Source organism: Athene cunicularia (assembly GCF_003259725.1).
Source record: "Athene cunicularia isolate RWA chromosome 4 unlocalized genomic scaffold, athCun1 chr4_part3, whole genome shotgun sequence".
Classification (NCBI taxonomy): Eukaryota; Metazoa; Chordata; class Aves; order Strigiformes; family Strigidae; genus Athene; species Athene cunicularia.
Window position 1 is genome coordinate 6,531,402 of NW_020799100.1, and position 19,681 is coordinate 6,551,082.

The 19,681-nt window shown below is 40.7% G+C and overlaps 1 protein-coding gene across 4 annotated transcripts in view; it reads right to left on the bottom strand.

Annotated features, from left to right (window-relative positions):
- The window catches only part of TENM1 (teneurin transmembrane protein 1), a 357,561-nt gene that overhangs the window by 15,122 nt on the left and 322,758 nt on the right, over positions 1-19,681 (bottom strand). For all 4 annotated transcript variants that reach the window (XM_026848413.1, XM_026848414.1, XM_026848412.1 and 1 more), the window contains 4 exons: positions 14,225-14,591; positions 11,049-11,559; positions 5,845-6,017; positions 3,311-3,546 (listed from right to left, as the gene is read on the bottom strand). In XM_026848413.1, the coding sequence (XP_026704214.1) occupies positions 3,311-3,546; positions 5,845-6,017; positions 11,049-11,559; positions 14,225-14,591 (1,287 nt within the window). The remainder of the gene's footprint in view (positions 1-3,310; positions 3,547-5,844; positions 6,018-11,048; positions 11,560-14,224; positions 14,592-19,681) is intronic.

Genomic DNA, 19,681 nt, shown 5'->3' on the forward strand with positions numbered 1-19,681 from the left:
TAAAATGCCTGATTGTACATAGATTTATTATTAATATAAAAGCCATACATGCCTACAGACTGTTTTATATACTTTCAGGAAGCACCAGGGCAGGCGGTTCTGCACTTATAGGAAACCCGTGATTAATTCCTGTTTCCCGCATTGATTTAGATACTGAGACAAAGTCAGATTTCTTTTCTAGCATTCCATTCAACTTACCCACTTTTACTCTATTTCTAGAGCAGGGAATTCGCACCATGCAAAAATCCCACTTTCAAAACCACAATGTTTACAGCATTATTCAGAACGTGCTAACAGTGGCCTCTTTCCAAAACTGGAAATAACAGTAATAGAGTGACATGTTTTCATGATGGCTGCTAATTGCTATTAAGAATTAAAAATGTTAAGACCAGGTAGAGAAGGAAAAGCTTTCTTCTTCGCAACTAGGTCATCCTTTACCTCATGCCCAGTTACCTGCCTTCTAATTTATACCTCTTAGCACTCAAAGCTGTTTGTTTCAATGACTGTATCAGAACTGATCTCTAAGTAACATCTTTAAACCTCATTTCTATGCTTTTTTTCCCTCAGAAAACTTTTCCATTGTGCTGTTTTTTTCTTTAACAGAGGGCTCCTGCAAGTCGGTTCATTTCCACTGAGAACTCATCCAATCTCCAGAGCTTTTTTTTTTTACATATATTTTCAAAGTTCAGCATAGTTCTTTCTGCCCTACATTGCAAGCTTTCTACACACTTCCTATTATGCCAGTCATGGCATATTAAGTGTTTAAAAACTTTCTTTTTAAAATATAACTCACTAGAAGTTTTCAGAATGTCTCACCAGAACTTTATCCAGCATAAGGGCTTCTAATGATGCTACATTTTTTTTCCCCAACACTACTCAAGGATCTGTATACAGTAAGCCCTAAATCCCTTTCATTATTTGGTGTACTGCTTCAAACACGCTTTATGATGGTATTTTTGGTCCTGCTGTCCTGCATGTTTCCTTTAATCACCAAGGAAAGATAGCTGTCTCTGGATAAATTCTGCTGTTCCTTTGCCTTCCTCTCCAGCTGCACTGTTCAGCTTATTCCACCTCCACTGACTCCACACTTCATCAGCACCCCATGCAAACTTCTCACTGCTAAAGCTGAACTTAGGACCCATATATTTCACCTATCCTCCACAGTCCTTATTATTGGCAGTAACAGCCTCAATAGTCCATTTTGTCCCTTTCTCTTGTGTCTGTTTACATGGTGTATCCTACGTGCACAATATTTCTTCTCCTTTCCGCTGTCAAATCCTCATTTAATGTGCTATTCCACCATGTTCCCTCCAGCCTTGCCACGACAGCCCTCAGACAGATGGTCCTAGAGCTCAGTACAGTCAAGGGAGGGGAAAACACTATAATACAGGCAGCTGACTTGTCCTTCTGAGCAGGCAGGGACAATCCATAAGCCCCCTTGATCTTGGGTAGGTATAAAAAGTCACAATTTACAGAAATAACAATACAATGGTCAACTGCTGTGATTCTAGTGGATACTTTTGAAAGGACAGACAATATAAGACAGCAACACATCAAAATCATTCTTACGCTTCACCTTCACCTTCCATCCTCTCACTGGATGACAGTGAAGGAGGAGAAAAATAAGTACGTGAGTGATTCTATGCACCAGTAGACTGATCCAGAGGCAGGCCAATCAGCTGAGCTCTGGATATCTTCAGTGTTGTGGTATTTCAATGAACATTTTATGCCTCTAGCCAGAATCCATTTAATTGTGACCAATTTGTGAATTTCCTCCTTTTTTTGGCAGGCAATATTAAGGATCATGTGGAAGCAAGTAAAAATGAGTTGAAAGAACATGCAATCAATTTTAACAATAGAAAATATAAATTGCATAATAGGAAAACTGTGCAGGATGAAGTACTTATATTTAATATAACTGTCGTGAACAACTTGACCCTGGCAATGTAAGCAGAATAGATGACTGACTACACCCTTTCTGTTTAAGATTTTATTACTTCAGAGAAAAAAGGTCCATACAGTTATTTAAGCAGAAAATCACACAAAAATCAATTGATTAGGTATGATAACATGATCGATGGAAGCCATAGTTTGGACCCTGCCACCTTAACATGTTTGCCACTGTAGTAAGTACAGTTGCCTCCTTAGACAGGGCTATGAGGACTCACACCATGCTAGAGAGGAGGCAGTCAGAAGATGGGCAAGAAAAACTAAAAGAAGGTTTTTCATGCTTGTAAGATCCTAAAAAAGTAACTGTGGTTGTCCAGTCTGAAAACTGTCCTTTCAAACAGGTGTTTCACATGCAGTGGCCAGTCTGGCCAGACCATCCAAGTCTTGTGTTTTTGAATGATCAGAGCAGTTGAAAACCAAACAGATTATACTCTTTTAAAAAATATATAGTATTTCATAACCAAAAGACAATCCAGAGATTTTAATAACCATGTCTGTATTTTCAGAGATAACAGACGTACCTTCAGGGATAATACCTATCCAGAAAGGTTGTAGTTAACAATGCAGTATTTTTAAGGCCAAAATTCCCAGTTGTACTACTGGTACAGGCATTTTAAGGGGTATTCATGTGAAAACCAGAACTGATTTTGTAAAAAACCTGTTCTGCAAGGTAGCAGTCTCTTTGAGCCTTAGTGTTGCCTAATTAAATGCTGAATGTTGACCATCTGTCATTGTAATCTGTGAGTTCTCCTCACAGATAAAAATAAAGCATGGATGCAATGTTAAGTAATTCTTTATTAGAGCCACAGTGTAAACCAGCCAGAGGGAGTGAGGGGGTTTGAGAGCATGTGGTAGAGGGCAGAATACACAGTCTGTCTGGATACAAAGGGAGGCTCTACATCATCCTGGCTTGCAGGAGATGTGCTGGCCAGGACACCCAAGGTGTGCCCTGCAAGACCCTCTGCCCAGCTGGAGGCTGGCACCTGCTATTTTCCCCAGAAGAAAGAGGGTTTATAGATCTAAGAGAGGCAGAATGGGGCTCCAACTCTGCTGCTGTGGCAGAGTAACTACGCATCGTCCTTTGCTCACAGCTTCTTCCAAAGCCACAATTAAATTCTTATTTGAAAACGAAGAGGGAGAAAAAAAGTAATTATGACTTGAGGTCAAGTCTCACAACCAAAATCAAACAGAGATCAAACAACTCTGCGACTATTGGAGGAGTTTGGTTTTGAAATTCATGGCTGGGGCCCACCATTGATACAAAATTTCCATCACTCTTACAAAGTAGAACATTTCAACATGATTTTAGTTCAATGGCTTTCAAAGGCAGCACTGCACTTTACACAAGAGGAAGCCTTACCCTTAGCCTTCTCTCAAACGTGGAGATATTGCCTTTGGTCTGCTCCCTCCTTTGTCTCCATTCAATGAGATTTGAGTTATGCTCTCCAGGAAGGGAGATATTGCACTTCCCTAAAGTGGGGCTGACAACCCCTGCTAGAATATGAGGCTCTGTGTTAAGCGTGATTTCCATTCCACTGGCAAAGGTGACTCTCAGAGACCCATCTGGGCTGACCCGGTAGATATTCTGGGTGTTATCTGTTGAAAAACAACCAAAAACAGGGAACAGAGATCAGATCTCCAGATTCATAAAGTAAATGTTAGGTGTAATAGGGCTTTGTTTGTCCCTATGTGACAGACAGCTGAATATACACCGACTGTAGTTTGATTTTTGCAACCCGAACCTCCAGGCCTTCCCATGTTTAAAGAGCTTTTTATTACATTTGGCCTGATGATTTCATTGTGAAGGTTTCCTGCAGCAGGAATAAAGAGTTTTTGCTTTCAGCTTAGAAGTATGAAATTAATAGGCTGGGTTTTGACCATCAAAATTCTGATGATTTTAGTATGTTGGGATCTGTTAACAGGACAGTATACTGCTTGAACAACTGCAATGAATATCTGAGGTCAGGCATGAAAACTGTTTTCAAAATGTTTAGGATGATGGCCAGTCTCCCATTCTGTCCCTTTTCCCTGCATCGCTGTACTAAAACCTCCTCCTCTCCCCCATTAGCAGCAGGACGCTGGTGTGGAGGCACAGTGACACCCACGAGCCTGAAGCCTGGCACAAGAGACCCACTGGGAAGTGGTCATTGCCAGAAAAATGACTGGGTCAGCAATGGTGGCACACGGAGCAGCTCCAGAGGCTCAGGACTGTGCCTCAGAGGGCTGTGGAGGGCAGCTGGGATGACCTAGCACAGCCTCCTCCCCCCGCCCCAAACTGCCAGAAGCATGCAGAGGGTCCAGGTCTCCACTGAAAGGACACAAAGACCACCACACGCTCCCCTTCCCTCGCCTGGGCACTGTAATTCCTCCACTGCAGGCAGAGCCATGCCACATCGCCTTGCATTTGCTCAGGCAGGAGGTTACTGGGGCTCAGCTGCCAGGGGGCAACTCGAACATGAGCCTGAATGTTTAGTGCTAAGAGACAAAGCAAAAGTCTCGCCCTTAAAATGCAAATGAAGTCATGCCAGCTAGGGACTATGAAACACATTGGGTTTTTTAAGCTGGTCTGCACAGGAGTAACTGGTCCAGCTCTTTAGATATGAATATGTGGAAAATAGTTGGGTATGTCAGAAAGTGAAGATAATAGGCGTTACATTAAAAGACACTTGGTGACTCATATCTAAGGATACCATGTCTGATTGGTTGTTCACAGGGTACTTCGTGATAGTTTCAGAGATATTGAAATATGCAAATTATATGAATTCATAAACATGATAGGTATAATAATAACTACAGCTGTTCACTTCTGGTACTGCCTATAGGGCAGTGAGCTAGTCCTTTCCTGAGACAGAATTTGGGAACATACGAACTTTTAGGAGTTTCAGATTTAAGGGCAGACATACAGTAAGGCAGTCAAGTGGATTATGGAGAAAGCAGATGGGGTCACTTGGACAAAGCCTATCAGGCAATACAGCAGTATAATATATTATTTCCACTTATTCAGTGCTGTCTCTGCAATACAATAGTCAAAGAGAAATGAGTGAGTATCTTGTGAGGTGAGTTCTTCCATTTTTTTTTCTTATAGATCAGAAGTTGAGAGGAAGAAAAATTCTGTGATTTGCTCAAAGTTACAAAGCTTTTCTATAGCAGACCTGGAAAGAAATCAAGAGAGCTGTTTCCCACCATTTGCTCTCTCAAAGCCTGAACAATGCACTGGCAACAAAAAAATCAACAAGGAGAAAAAAACTCAGATCAATTAAACTATATAAAACCAGAACTATGGTGATGAATCTGCAAAATCTAGAGGAGGACACTAGGACACCTTCATTAGGCAGAGAGTAAATTCTTCTCAAGACATATGATATAGCCTGAAATGCTGTGGTATCTACAGGGGTTGAGTCAAAATCTCATCGCCAAGGCAATCATCAGGAGAGGTGGGTCACCCCTTCCTCCTTCCTACAAGTGCTGTCACCAGGACACAGCACTACCAGAAAGAATTCACAGCACTGGCCAAACAAGGCACTTCAGTGCTAGAACGTTAGTGGAACATGTCATTCTGGGCAGTATTTCTCAGAATAACAAAGCTCAGTGTATTATAGGTCAGCCTAAGTCCTTCAGATACTGAAGTAGAAAGGAGCATGTAAAGCCTAGAGACATTGGAGATTGCAATAATGAGAATCTATCCATGGGACTCTTTTAGGAGGAAAAGAATTCACTTGTGGTTTGTTTCTAATTGGTACCCCAGGAGAATTATAAGTAGTGTCTCACTAGTTGTACTGAAGTAAGGAAGAAACAATTCTAATGTCTTTTTCTGGCAAACAGTTAAGAATGCAATAATGTCTACGGTTTAAAACTTAACGGTTAGGGAAGAAGTAACAGAAATGCTTTAATTACCTTGTTTTAAAGTATATATTGTAGAGGTAGCTGAGAAGTTTGTGGCTGTGATCACATTCTCTCTGTTTGAAGTATCAAGTTCCACTCGTGTTAGTTTTTCGACATCGCTGTGGAAACTGCTGACTTCCCCGGTTGGGAAGGTCGCATTGGTCAGATGGCCATCGGAGTCATACCTGCAAGACACGATGTTAAAGAGCCATGAAAATACATCACTACTGTCTTGTAGATACTCCTAAAAGAAAAAAGAGGGAAAAAAAAGTTAGAAGCATTGTCACTGTGCAATGAGTAAAAAAGGTAAGAATTGGTCCTTAATTAACTCAAAATGCATTCATCCCCTAATCCAAATTCCTGCTTAGACTCTTTTTCAGTGGTACTGGGTAAAATTCAATTGGGAATAGTATGAGATGCAAACCTACAGCTTCTGCCAGAGGTTTCAGTGCTGCTCACAGACAGTCGGGGTTTCACCCGCCGGGATGTGATACAGGAGGGAGGCCACTGGAGGTCACTCGGTAGTCAGGCAACCAACACCCCCCAAAAAGGCGTTTTCTTACCCGTAAGTTTAAATGAAACCAGTTCTTAGATTCTGCAACACTTAAGAACTGCCCGTTGTTGCTGATGTGTTAAGTACATAATATGAATGGTGAATTTAAAAAAGGGACTGAAAGTGTAACAATAGCAATAAAATTAGATTGAAATCTCCAGCGATTAAGTTGCCTACATGGTTTTTACTCTTGTGTTACATTTCCCATGGGACTACTCAAATCAGCAGGAACTTCTCATCACAAGTAACAGCACCAGAATCTAGAGCACCACAGTTTAGTTCACCTAAATTGCATCAGTGCTAAAGGAATTCTTTTAGTTTAAGGTACTTTATGTGAATTGGGTCATGTTATGAAAAAGTCAATAATTAATTCAAAAGCTCTGGAGCAGTGTTTCTAACAGGTCTTTTCAGTTCTACAGATATATTTGTTCTTTCTGATGGTTCACATAGAAAACAATGCAGAACATTGCTTGGTGCTTGACATTGTTTGGTATTAATGCCTCCCCAAAACCTTATTGATGCTAACACATTTTTATTCATCCAAGACACCTCACTGATAACACAGATGTATTTGCATGAGTAAAACCAACTCATATTCATAAAATAGAAACCTATTTGTGCAGGTAGGAAAGCATAATTAAGTTTTCATGTTTTATTAACTGTCTCCTCTCATTGACAAAACATATTCTCAGCTGGTGTTTCAACTGGCAAAGCTCCACTGCCTCCAATGGAGCTCTTCCAATTCACATCAGCAGACGATCTGGCTATGTTCTTCGCTTTAATGTGTTGGCATCATTTTCTTAGGGTCTTTATTTCCCCCTAATTAGTCAGACAAAATCTATATGTCACAAGAGCTGTTGGCAAAAAAAAAAAATCAGGATTTTTTTTCTCTTCCCCCAAAACTAAAAAGAAAAATAGAGCAACTGTTCTTTTCAAATGAAACACGGGAGAATGAACTAGTGACCATCTTGTGTTTTTTTGATAAATTAATCAAATGTTAAATATAATGAGTTATCTTTCTCTTTCACCTCCTACTGCCCTTACATACATCATGCAACTTATTTACATTCTACCCTTATGCCAGTTCTATGCAAATTGATTGGGCACCACACCCAGTGATTAAAATTGACTCAGGTCACTACTTTCCATCATTAGAAAACTCCATGAACACTGGACAGTTACATTTCATTTACTGCTTGATCAAACAGATATGACAGCTTGCCAGGTTATTTGGATTTGCTACTGCATTACAGAAAAATCCCCAGATTATGCATTTTTATGGCATAAATGCATGCAGTTTATTGGAATGTACTTGTGCACAAGACTCGGGATCCATCTTCACTAAGGATCCAGTTTTGCTGCTGACAGTGCTTCTGATGAGATACAAAACTCCCCGTGTAGCTGAAAATGGGATAAACTGTTACTGGATTATAACAAGACCGGAGATATGCCAATGGACTCTTACTCATGTAGATGGTCCCACTGACTTCAAGGAGAACACGGAGATTAGTGCCTCAGTAACAATTCCACAGCATAACCATCTAAAGGGTTTTTTTTAATTCCAGATTGCTTCAAGAAACCCAACCCTTTGAGGACAGGTTCTGCCACCTTTCACATGATGAATAGTAGCACACTGGGACTCAGTTCCTGCAGAGCAATGTCCTACCCATACTAATAGGGGCAGAATCATGACATATTTCTTAATGTTAATTTGGGACCCTGTTATGCCACTGTTAATCATGTCAGTGACCATTTAATCATGCAAATAATTGCATTGATTTCAGTACTCACATGAGGAAGTGCTCACCAATATTTGAAATGCACACTTGGGGATATAGCTTCACAATCCATTTGCATTTCTATGTGTAGCACAGTTAAGAGTTATATCGTTTCAAATGGAAAGCGGTCTAATTAATTTTTTCAGAGAGAGTCGTTTCTTGCAGGTGTTTTCTTGTCCTTGATTTAATAGAGGCCCAGTGCTCCCCCTCCCTTTTTACAGCTTTAATGATACAATATTAAAAAAATTGAGATGACTGAAAATTGTACATTAGATATAATTTTATGCAAGAGCTCTTTCAGTACTTCCATTCCATCAGATTAGAGTAGATGGATGACAAGTACTTTTGTAGACCTCTTAATAATTTCCCTCTGCGAGTGAATCTGACACATAGGTAGATGTTCTGAACAGTTCATTATCTTTGCTCATATTCCCATGTATGTGTGATATGTGTTGTTAAACAAACTCATCCCTATTTCAGCCTGACAGTGCCATGGGTTGAACTTTTGGATGTGAATGCAAATCTGGCTTAAACAGAGACAATGATTCCAAGCAATTTGAAAGTTGCTTATATGGTAATTCTCTTAGCTCCAATACTATGTTCATAACCCCTTCAAAAAAAATCTAATTTTCAAACTGAAATCAGATGTCAGTTTAGAATGTGACCTGTCTGGAAAATAATGTCTGGTTAAAGGATAACAAAGGACCATCCCGCCCCACGACCTATTATGGCAGAATGTGAACAGCATCTCCTGAAGGCACATCTACTCAGCACAGTGCTGATTATACTCAACTACCCCCCTGACTGCAGCAGATTGGGTGACATTCTGTGTATCAGTCATTCAGGAATCTGCAATATATTATGAAGATGACTTAGAATATTGGACTGAACATAAATATTAATGATACAATTTCACCATTTAATTTTGCTGTTGTTTTTGTAATGCTAACAATTGTAATTCTGTTAGTTTCTACTGCCTGATCTATACAGGCAGAAGTACGTGGTCATGCAAAATCTGGACAACTTGAAGCATCAGTAAGGACAGTGTTATCTAGCCTGAAGTTAAAGCTGTGAGAGTATGAAAAACTGTTTAATTTAACAAAATTCCTTTGTGTAAATCATACACATCATATCAATCCTTCCAAGGCAGAGGTATTTCATTATGAAGAAATCTATATTACATACAATGGGAGGCACCCGCAAGCAGGTGAGTCCTTTAAAAGATCTTACTATGCTTGAGTCATACCTTAAAAAACAACTCTCCAGAAGACAACAGGAACAAGCAATAATTGTGTGAAGTGGTTTACACTTAGTGTCAGTGGGACAGAGTAAGAATACAGAGATTTAGAAGCACATGACTCAAAATAATCTGTTCTAACAATCAAGGCCCTGAAACAATGGATAGTGTTCAGTATTTTAAGAAGTAATAGGTATGACTTGGAGCCACTGTGAAAGCTTTTTGGAAGTGTCATTGGTCCATGGTCTGGATTGATGCCATCCTCAAGTAGGGATGTAAATGGATCCATCTCAGTGTTGAAATTATTACAAAGAAGCATATATTTTAAGTCAGGTCTGCTTATAAATGTAACACTCAGATTAGTGTTTAAACAGCACCAGGACAACAGTGAAGTTTGTCTTGTTGCAAGATAATTTAAATCTGTATCAACAGATGCTTGATAATGAGAACTGAACCAGAAAGACCCTGTACCATTTTGTATTCCTGCATATTGTCAAGAATGGCCCTCTCTAATGGTTTATACTTATATCTACCCTATCACTTTAGTCTTTGGCAGAATAATGCAGGACAGGATGGAAAGATATCCCATTGAATAAAATAGCCCATGCACTAGGCAGCATTTTTTTCTGCTTTTATCCCACTTCCATGTTAAGAAAATATAATTCTATAAACCTGTAATGCCTGCGACTCAGCTACCTCTCCAGGTGACTTATGCAGGAACTTAATTCTGCTCAATGCGTTTTTTGTTCGTATCTCACCTGGATGGCTTTTCATTTTATGTTTTGACCATGAATTCCTATGCTCCACTGAAAGCAGGTATTATTATCCTCCCTGAAGACTCTAAACTAGTACTGCAATGTTAACATATGATTTCCATCCATCACCTGTCACATCCTTAAACAGGGATTATGACAATTAATTATAAATAATAAGAAATCCTGATACATCACACCTCTCTATAAATTAAAAATTAACTTTCTCTTGAGTTGTTCTCTCTCTGGGACCAGATTGGGATGTTCTGATTGTATCGTTAACTGTCTTGTCTTGCTCTTTAGAAGTCCCATCAAAGGTGTCCTGAAGGTATTGCTTTCGAGGTTATTTCTACTCCCCCATAGCCTTTTGCTATTACATATCCTTTTGTTATTATATATCCTCTTTCCCTGCTGACAGAGACAAGTTCACTCTTGTCTTTGAATATTCCTTCTACTGAGATTCTCAATTTCCTTTGCAACACTCCCTTCTCTGATGAAAATGCTAATTTTCCCCTTCGTGTCTTCCTCAGGAATTTTGCACATTCCTGATTCATATCACAACTTGCCTCTACTTCTTTAGTTACAAAAAATTCCACAATCATATTTTCATTTAGAGAAACAGATTCACAATAATAAAGTGAAAGTGAAGTATAATTGCGGGCAGTTTCTGCTGCACTTAAAGGGCACTACATACAGAGCTTTTACATATCACAGGCTTTGGCATGTAGGAAATGGTAGTGTTTCATTGTAAAAGCTTGTGCAACAGCACTACTTGTCCTTTCTCATGCAGTGTTAGTAGCAGGGTGTCTTTTAAATTACTAGAAGTGACTAAAAATTTTTCAATGTTCATTTAAAATAGGTTTCCTTATAGGGGTCATTTAATGTCATGGACTTACTCATACACAGTTGTCCATCCATTTTCATCGCTTTTGGTTGCTAAAAGCCCTGTGTTTCCAGGATATGTCATCAGAGCCAGGTTGTAGCCTTGGGCATAAACTCTTTTCAGAACGCCATTGCTGCTTATTGTCAGCCAGTACACCTGGCCCCCCGGCACCACGACCCACAGGGGCAGCCCACTCGTGTCTCTGCGGATGTGAACCGAATTCCCATTGCTGCTGGTAATGGTGCCGATATCCCCTTCCCCGCTGTAGGTGAAATTGTAAATGTAGTCCCTCGTTATGAGGTTGAGCGTGTGCAGGTGGGTGCCATTGATGGTGAACTGATACAGTTCTTGGTCCGCTGGCGACGCAATCTCATACATATTGGTGTCACTGAGGTGAGCCTTGTTTCGGCTGACTGCACGGATACGAACATTGCCAAGGTCTGCTACATACAGCGTGTCATCAGGAGAGACTGCTAGAGAAGAAGGTGCTTTCAGCTTTGCATCTTTGGCATATCCACCATCACCTGGAGAAGAAGCGGTAATTTTACTAATCTGTAATGTCCATATTTAAGTTGATCCCCTACCCCTGACATGCTGCTTCTCCTCAGTATCCTTTACAGGTCAATAAAACAGGATCTTCTTCCAACTAATTAAATCCCTATTATCTAAGGTTGGTGCAATTCTAAATTAGTCTCAATGAAGACAAACAAGAATATAAATTATCTAATTTACAATAGTTTTGCCCTGCTGCTCAGGAAAGCTTTAATGGCAAAATTGTAAAAGAAAAAAAACAGACACCTGAAGTTTCATTCCCTACTTTTTGTCTGTTGGCATGCAGTTAAAATAGAATTGTGTTATAAATAAAACAAAGAGACAATAAAACATGGTAATTCAGCTAAAATGACACTAAGGAAAAAATAGTTTATACTTACTAAAAACTCAATATTACAGGAAAACAAAACAAGAACAATAGCCAAAAAGCACCTCAAGAAACCACCCCTCCCAATATTACTTGATAATTTACTTGCTTTGTGTATTTTAAGGTTTGAGGAGGATACGTGCATTATCATGGGCTGCATATGCATATCAAAATGACTTTACACGAGCAGCGTTTTCTGTAACTACCAAGAAAGCATATTAAACCTCACTCTTAGAGAAAAGCACATTACTGTTTGTATTGCTACCCTTCTCCTGACTGAGAAATGAAATTTGCTGGAGAGTTTGAGCATACCCTGTGCTTCCTTAGAGATGGACAAATCAGCTGATCTTTCTGGCAAGCTGACCCTGTCTTTCACCAACCCTGCCCTGGCACAATCATTAGATTTGACAGAGTTTTTCATTTTTCAGCACCGAGGGTAGTTTCCCTCGACAGGAACCCTGAACAGGATTCTTTTCAGCACTGGTCTACCATAGCCGTAACTGAAGCTGGCAGCACTTGGCAATGCACATGAGGCTTTGATTATCATTACATTGCTGGGTCAGCAACACACCTTCTCTGGAAGACTATTTACATTTTTTTTTTTCCTCTCCGTTCTTGACATACTTAATGTTTTCTTGTCAGTAATTAACCTTTTACTTGAAATGAGAGGCTTAAGAATTATGATGACATTATGAAGCTGAACACAGTGGTTCTTAGAGATGACAAGATGACAATATACTGCACACCTCTGTATAAGGGAATGCTGTCCTTTGTCCCATTATGAAATATGTTTTTATGAAAAAAAGCACCACAATTTGTCTTAGTGCATTCAGGGGAGAGAAGCTGTGTTGTCTGAGAATGTCCAGTGGTGCAGTGAGGGCCTGGCACTGGCTGTTCCAGTTTAAAACACAAAAAGAAATTCGAAACATTAGGTGTTTACATCATTCTGCTGGTTGCGCAGCATGACACAAGCAATGAGAAGGCATAAGCTAGTGTTTTTCACTTGATGTGAAACACTTTGGTAATCTTCTTGGTGAGAAGAGCTGCCTGATGGGATTGAGTGAACCCTCAGCAAGTTCACCAATGACACCAAGCTGTGTGGTGCGGTCGACATGCTGGAGAGAAGGGACAGGCTGGAGAGGTGGGACTGTGCAAACCTCATGAAGTTCAACAAGGCCAAGGCAAGGTCCTGCCCATGGGCCGGGGCAATCCCAAGCACAAATCCAGGCTGGGTGAGGAGTGGATTGAGAGCAGCCCCAAGGAGAAGGACTTGGGGGTGTTGGTGGATGGAAAACTGACTGTGAGCCAGCAACGTGCGCTCACAGCCCAGAAAGCCAACTGTGTCCTGGGCTGCATCCAGAGCAGTGTGGGCAGCAGGGCGAGGGAGGGGATTCTCCCCCTCTGCTCTGCTCTCGTGAGACCCCCCCTGCAGTGCTGTGTCCAGCTCTGGGGGCACCAACATCAGAAGGACAGGGACCTGCTCAAATGGGTCCAGAGGAGGCCACAAAGATGATCAGGGGCTGGAGCACCTCCCCTGTGAGGACAGGCTGAGAGAGTTGGGGGTGTTCAGCTGGAGAAGAGAAGCTCCGGGGAGACCTTAGAGTGGCCTCCCAGTGCTTAAAGGGGCTACAGGAAAGGTGGGGAGGGACTCTGCATCAGGGGGTGCAGGGACAGGATGAAGGGTAATGGTTTTAAACTGAAAAAGGGCAGATTTAGATTAGATATATGGAAGAAATTCTTCCCTGTGAGGGTGGTGAGGCCCTGGCACAGGTTGCCCAGAGAAGCTGTGGCTGCCCCCTCCCTGGCAGGGTTCAAGGCCAGGTTGGACGGGGCTTGGAGCAACCTGGGCTAGTGGAAGGGGGGTGGAACTAGATGATCTTTAAGGTCTCTTCCAACCCAAACCATTCTATCAATCTATGATTCTACAATCCAGTAGCATTTAGGTGCAGTTTGCATTGGGGCTAGCACCAATCTTCAACATGGGCAAAAATAGCTGACATAGAAAGGCAGATTTGGAAATAATTTTGAATGGTCAGTATCAAAAGAGGAAAAGCTAAGGCCACGCTGAGGCTCCTCTAGGGTCAGCTGGAAGACTCACATCTCTGAATCCAGTGAATTAAATCCACAAATTGCTGCTCATAAAGTTTTTGGCTTTCCAAGGAAATGGAATCATTGCTCATCTCTCCTTCCCCTTGTCAACTTTGCTAATTTGCAGCTGTGCTGGGGAATCTCATCAGATAAGAGATGGGAAATAACTAGCATCTCCTTACCTGAAAAACAGTCACAATTAGGATCAATCTTGCAGTCACAATCTGATGGGGCTCCAGCGATTATAGAGATCTCACCGTTGGTGGTGACCTGTTGTATGCGGTTGATCTTTCTTTCATCTGTCTCTGCAATGTAGAGTATGCCACTGTGAGACACAGCGATTGCCCTGGCTGACTCCAGGGTTGAATGGATGGCCACCTTGCTGATGATGAAGTGGTCGATGCCTGGCACCTGGCAGTGAATGGGGCGCCCTGCAATAATTCGTACACGCCTGTTCTCAGAGATCTGCAGGACAATGTTGTTGTCCAGGACATACAGTGAATTGTCTAGGGGGTTCACTGTGAGATCTGTTGGCCACTCTAACCGCACCTGGAAAAAAAAAAAAAAAAGGGGAGAACAGGGAAAAAAAAAAGAAAAAGGAATGATTAAGGTAGTAAGGTTGTTTCATTCAACCATCTCTTATCAACATGTTATCAAGGCACTCAGTGGATTCACCCAGCACTGCTTCTCTAGTATGTACCTTTAATTGGGTTTGGCACAAGAAGTTTCAACAAGCATACTCTTTCTGAGGTCCAGCTCCAGTGTGGAACAAACCTTGATTTGAGAAGTAATTTAGCACCCTGTGAGAGGTATTTGAACAAGTCCATTAAGGTGGGAACTTTAATATGCTTATGCAGTCATGCAAATAAAAATACACACTTCATGTCATGCAACATCAGCCAGAAAATTTTCCTGGTCTGAATGTTATTGTTTCAAGGTTGCAGTCAACACTGGCAGAGTGGAAAACAGTTAGAGGCTGTCAATGTCCTAACATTTTAATTGACTGTTAGTACAAAAGGAAAATGACATACTAGAAGAGTACGACACATTTCCACAATTTATTTACTAAGCAAGAAATGTTAATAAGACACATGCCATAAGAAATATAAGCTTGTTAATTCTTTGTAACAATAATACACCAATATATCACACTTCACATGAAACAGTATCCAAGATGTAATTACGTACAATGATTTTGCTTTGTGAAATTCAGTATTTCAGTCATGGATTAAGGTTAGCTTTTTGCCTTATTCCGTGTAGGTGAGAGTGTCAACCAAGCAAAGTTTCCAAACCATGCTGGTGGAAATACTAGAATGACCTCGCCCATCTGATACTTGTCACATCAGGATGCGGAGGAATTAAACATGCTCCCAGTTAAAGGTGGGGCTGCCTGTCAGCCTGAAAGATAAGGAGTATGTAGGGTGCTGATTGTAGCCTGTACTGCCCAGAGCTTCAAACTCCTCCTGTTGAGAAAGCTCAGTAGGCACTGCAGGATCGCTGAACTGGGAAACAACAATGGAGTACAGAGTAGACTGGTCCCTCTCCCCACCTAATGGCCAGTGGAGAATTTGGACTGCAGCTTGCCTATGGAAAGGTCAGAGAACAACTAAGCCACTGAGTTTGCAAGACAGCCTATTTTTGTCTGTCTCAGGATGCTTTGCTTGTTATCCTTTGTGAAGAGATGGCTGCTTTTATCTGAGTGGAATTTTTCTGGATTAAATATTTCAGTCATCAGGAAAGAATAAATACCAGGCTAAAATGTAACAGTTTTATATGGTTTTATGTCACGGAAGCTTCTATTATTTAATTTACTGATTTTGTTGCCGGTTTTGCTCATTTTTCCACTGTGCTAATTAAAAGATCTATGAATGTAGAGACTGCAGATGCTAATACAATGCTCAGCACTGAGGAATAACATATGGTGGAGTGTGTGGCCATCACAAGCCACCTGCTTGCCTGGGGTCAGCTCAGGAACCAGGCTGGAGGCCAAGTCTCTCCCTTTCTCAGGCATCAGTATTTCCTGAATAATCTCATTTCCAGAAGTACATTGCTGGTTTGATAAATGATGTTTTAATAAAGTGAGGGCATTGTGGCTACCGTGTCTCCTCCTGCGTGGTTACATGGTGCACCACACAATTATGAAGGCTCATGGAAAATCGAACTCCTTTTTGTGCCCAGTCCATTTTACTAGACAGCATAGTAACTGGCATTAAGACTAATGCTATTGGGTTCAAGATCTCTTCTGAACCAGGTGGTACAGTCCTTCCAAATGGTGATAAATGTAGTGAAACAGTTGGAAACAGATTTCTCCCATAAAGGTTCCGATTTCTGTGTGTGTGACTGCCTGGATTCCACCCACTGGGCTAGGGCTGGTTTACACACTGCTGTTAGCTCACGCTTCGACTGAGAGGGACACCAGATAAAACAAAAATCTCTACAAGGCTATCTTGAGGAAACTTGAAAAAAAAATACTTGCACTGTACTTTTCACGCAGAACAGTTGATTGCTCTATCAAAGTAAATTGATTATTTTTAATGGGAAACAGACACCTTCAGCTTTAACAGCCTCCTTCGCAGAGTGCTCTGCTGTAAAAATAATCTTAGATTAATCATAACTAGATTATTAGTGATAAGAACTTTGGGCTGAAACTATCTATTTTTGCCATACTGACTCTGTGTGGCACCTGCCATGTCTTATTTGATGGTTTTCCTTTGTGGACCAGTCACACTGCCTCTGCCCAGTGAATAATTTGAATTCTTCCCACTGTGAAAGTATGTGTGGTGCCTTGCAGATAAACAGGGACTGGATTGGGCCAAAATAACTTTTTCTCTGGTTGATCTGAGGTTGATTTGGTTTACTGAGATAGAATAAACTTTTATTCAGCTGTCCATTTCACTTGCAGAAATGTATCTAAAGCTTAGTCTTCACAGCTGTTAACTGCAAGAACATTTGTTTTCATAGTGGTCACATCCGAAAATCTAGCTGCATTACGGTAAAAATAAATAAAATTTTAGTTGGGAACTTCTAAACAATTTTCATTATTATACCAGAACTGTTGCCTAGGTGTCTGCTCTGCAAAGCTAACAGAAGGTATTGGCTACAGCTTCTCCTTCTGGGCTTTAAAGCAGTCATGGATGTATTAATGGTTTAATCCCAGTTGAAGTATTACAGCTAGCATGTACCTGTCTGGAGACTGCAGCACAAAACCCAGCTGCTGCTCACTGCAAGCTCATGCTAGTGGAACTGGAGGGGAAAAAAAATGGTGAATAGGCCAGTTAAAATCAAACATACACACAAATACAAACCCCTGAGCATTCCGAATCTGAAGAATAATTTCACAGATCTAGAAAAAGCCTGCACTGTTCTTGTCAGGATGAGGTTTCACGGCATCTTAAACTGATGTAAGCTGGGGTTTGCAGTCCCACCCCATCCCTTCTCCCAGTGTAGCCCCCAGCAGCAAGGCCAGTGTTTATGTGCTCCTATAGAGAGCAGGTTCAGGACAGTTTGTTGGCTAAAAACTAATCACCTAAATCAGCTTAAGCTGAAGTGTAACTGCACCCTCAGGTTCACTGTTATCTTGAAAAGTCACTGGCTGTTTCTTTTCTTTTAAAGCAAGCTGCCCTCTGGCAGGTTTCTGTGACCAAACCATCAGTTGTGCTTCATTCAAAGCCAATAAACATATTACAAAGAAGCACTTCAATCCTCATCTGATATAACTGTGCCTATTAAAAAGCTTTTCCTGGCAAAACCTCAGCTAGGATTAGAATATTAAATCAGTTAATATACTTCTTAATTTGAAGCAGCACTTTAAAAGACCCTGTAAAAAGTTCTCTCCCAATATACGTACATTTTTCTTATAACTCAAAATTGGGCCAACTTCAAGTGTTTTTTCTTATATTTAATGGGCTCTTTTTCTGAGCAGTGTATAGAAATGGCATTGACGATTATCCCATTATAAACAAACAGACAAGGTTTGTTCAGTAGCATTCAGTACTCCGCACTCCTCACAGACTGAAATTTTCAGGTGACAGTTCTGGTTTGGTTCACGGGAGACTGACTATGCAATGGAAATCGGTGCCGAAACAAGTGAACCCTTGAGCAATGAGACCTTTTGCACATAAGCATTAACATGTCAACTTTTCTGGGAATTCAACATTTAACTGTCAACATAAAGGCTCCAGCTATATCCAATAATCAATCTCTGGTTTGAGAAGTGCAAAATTAACACCTACTGGTCTAGCTTTCTAATACATTTTTTTCATGTCAAGTGTTCCGGAAAACATAAAGTGCACTAAGGTGGCTTCAGTTTAAATGAATTTTCACTGGGAGATCTACATTTAGGTAGTTAAATAGCTCTCAGACCTGAATGGTACTTTTGGTCTTTGTTTCGTTCTTGCAAATATACATGTGCTTGTATAACTACCTACCTACCTACCTACCTACCTACTTACCTACCTATCTGGTTTTGTAATATTTAAATATTCTTCCCACAGCAAATCTTTACAACTAAATAAATAGTGTGAGTTTTTTGTAAAGTAGCACTGATAGGAGAGCCTGCACTCATATACTTCTTAAACATACATGCCCGCCCATGTACACACATTTAAGTGTTTGTGAAGAATACTGTTTCACTTTTGGTTCTGACCATATGGCTAAAACTTTCTGCATATTTTGTACGACATTTTACGGCTGTGGCATTTTTGGTACTATTTTAAACAAATCGAATCAAACAAATTCTACTGTTCATATCAAAGGAAGAAAAGTAAAGAGGGAAAAATTTATCCTTGTCTGCAGATACCAGTTCCAAGAGCTTAACTGTTTGGTTGCGGGGGTAAATTTCCATGGAATAAGTTTCATTTCTCATGGATTAAAAGAAGCTGCATAAATCCCTAAAAAGACTTCACCATGGCTTTGATTTCTTGCCATGCATTACTTGTATGTTTTGATTCAATTTCATGTAGTAGCATGAAATTCATGCCAAAATTTTTCTGATAGTCCTGACTGATGGATTACTTCCTATCTATACTGCTCAGCTTCGAGCACTTCTGTTTATGCTACCTTTGCCTTTATTCAGCTCTATGATATGCATTTGCAGACCTGACCATAGCCTCTTCCATATTTTTTTTAGCTGCTAACTTTGTTTTTTTTCATCTCCTCTTATTTATACTCACTTCATGTGTTTTTTCCAGGACAAACCCTTTTACTCACCACAACGTCCTTCTAAAAAGCATTTTTCTCTCTTCCTATTCAAACCCTTCTTTCTCCTTCCTTCTGGGAAAGAAATGGCTCCAAGAAAGGACTCACACAGGTGGTCCATTAGGAGAGAGCATATAGTTTACGAGGCTGAAGGAGACTGGTTCTGCTTCCTTGAACTTTTTACGGGATGTCTCACTATATATATTTCTCTCTATTTTCTCACAGTTGACAACTACGGATATTTTTTCATCATCTTCTGTCAGTTTGCTCTCACTTCTGGGCTCTTTCTTTTGTTGACACTGACACTGTCAGCTCCTCTGAGCAGCTTAGCTTCTTTCTTAATGGCACAGAGAGACACAATTCAGCTGCTGCGGTCTGACACCAAGGAACCCTTCCCCACAGTGGGATTACAGCCTCCTCCCATGATGGAGAAGCCTTTGTTT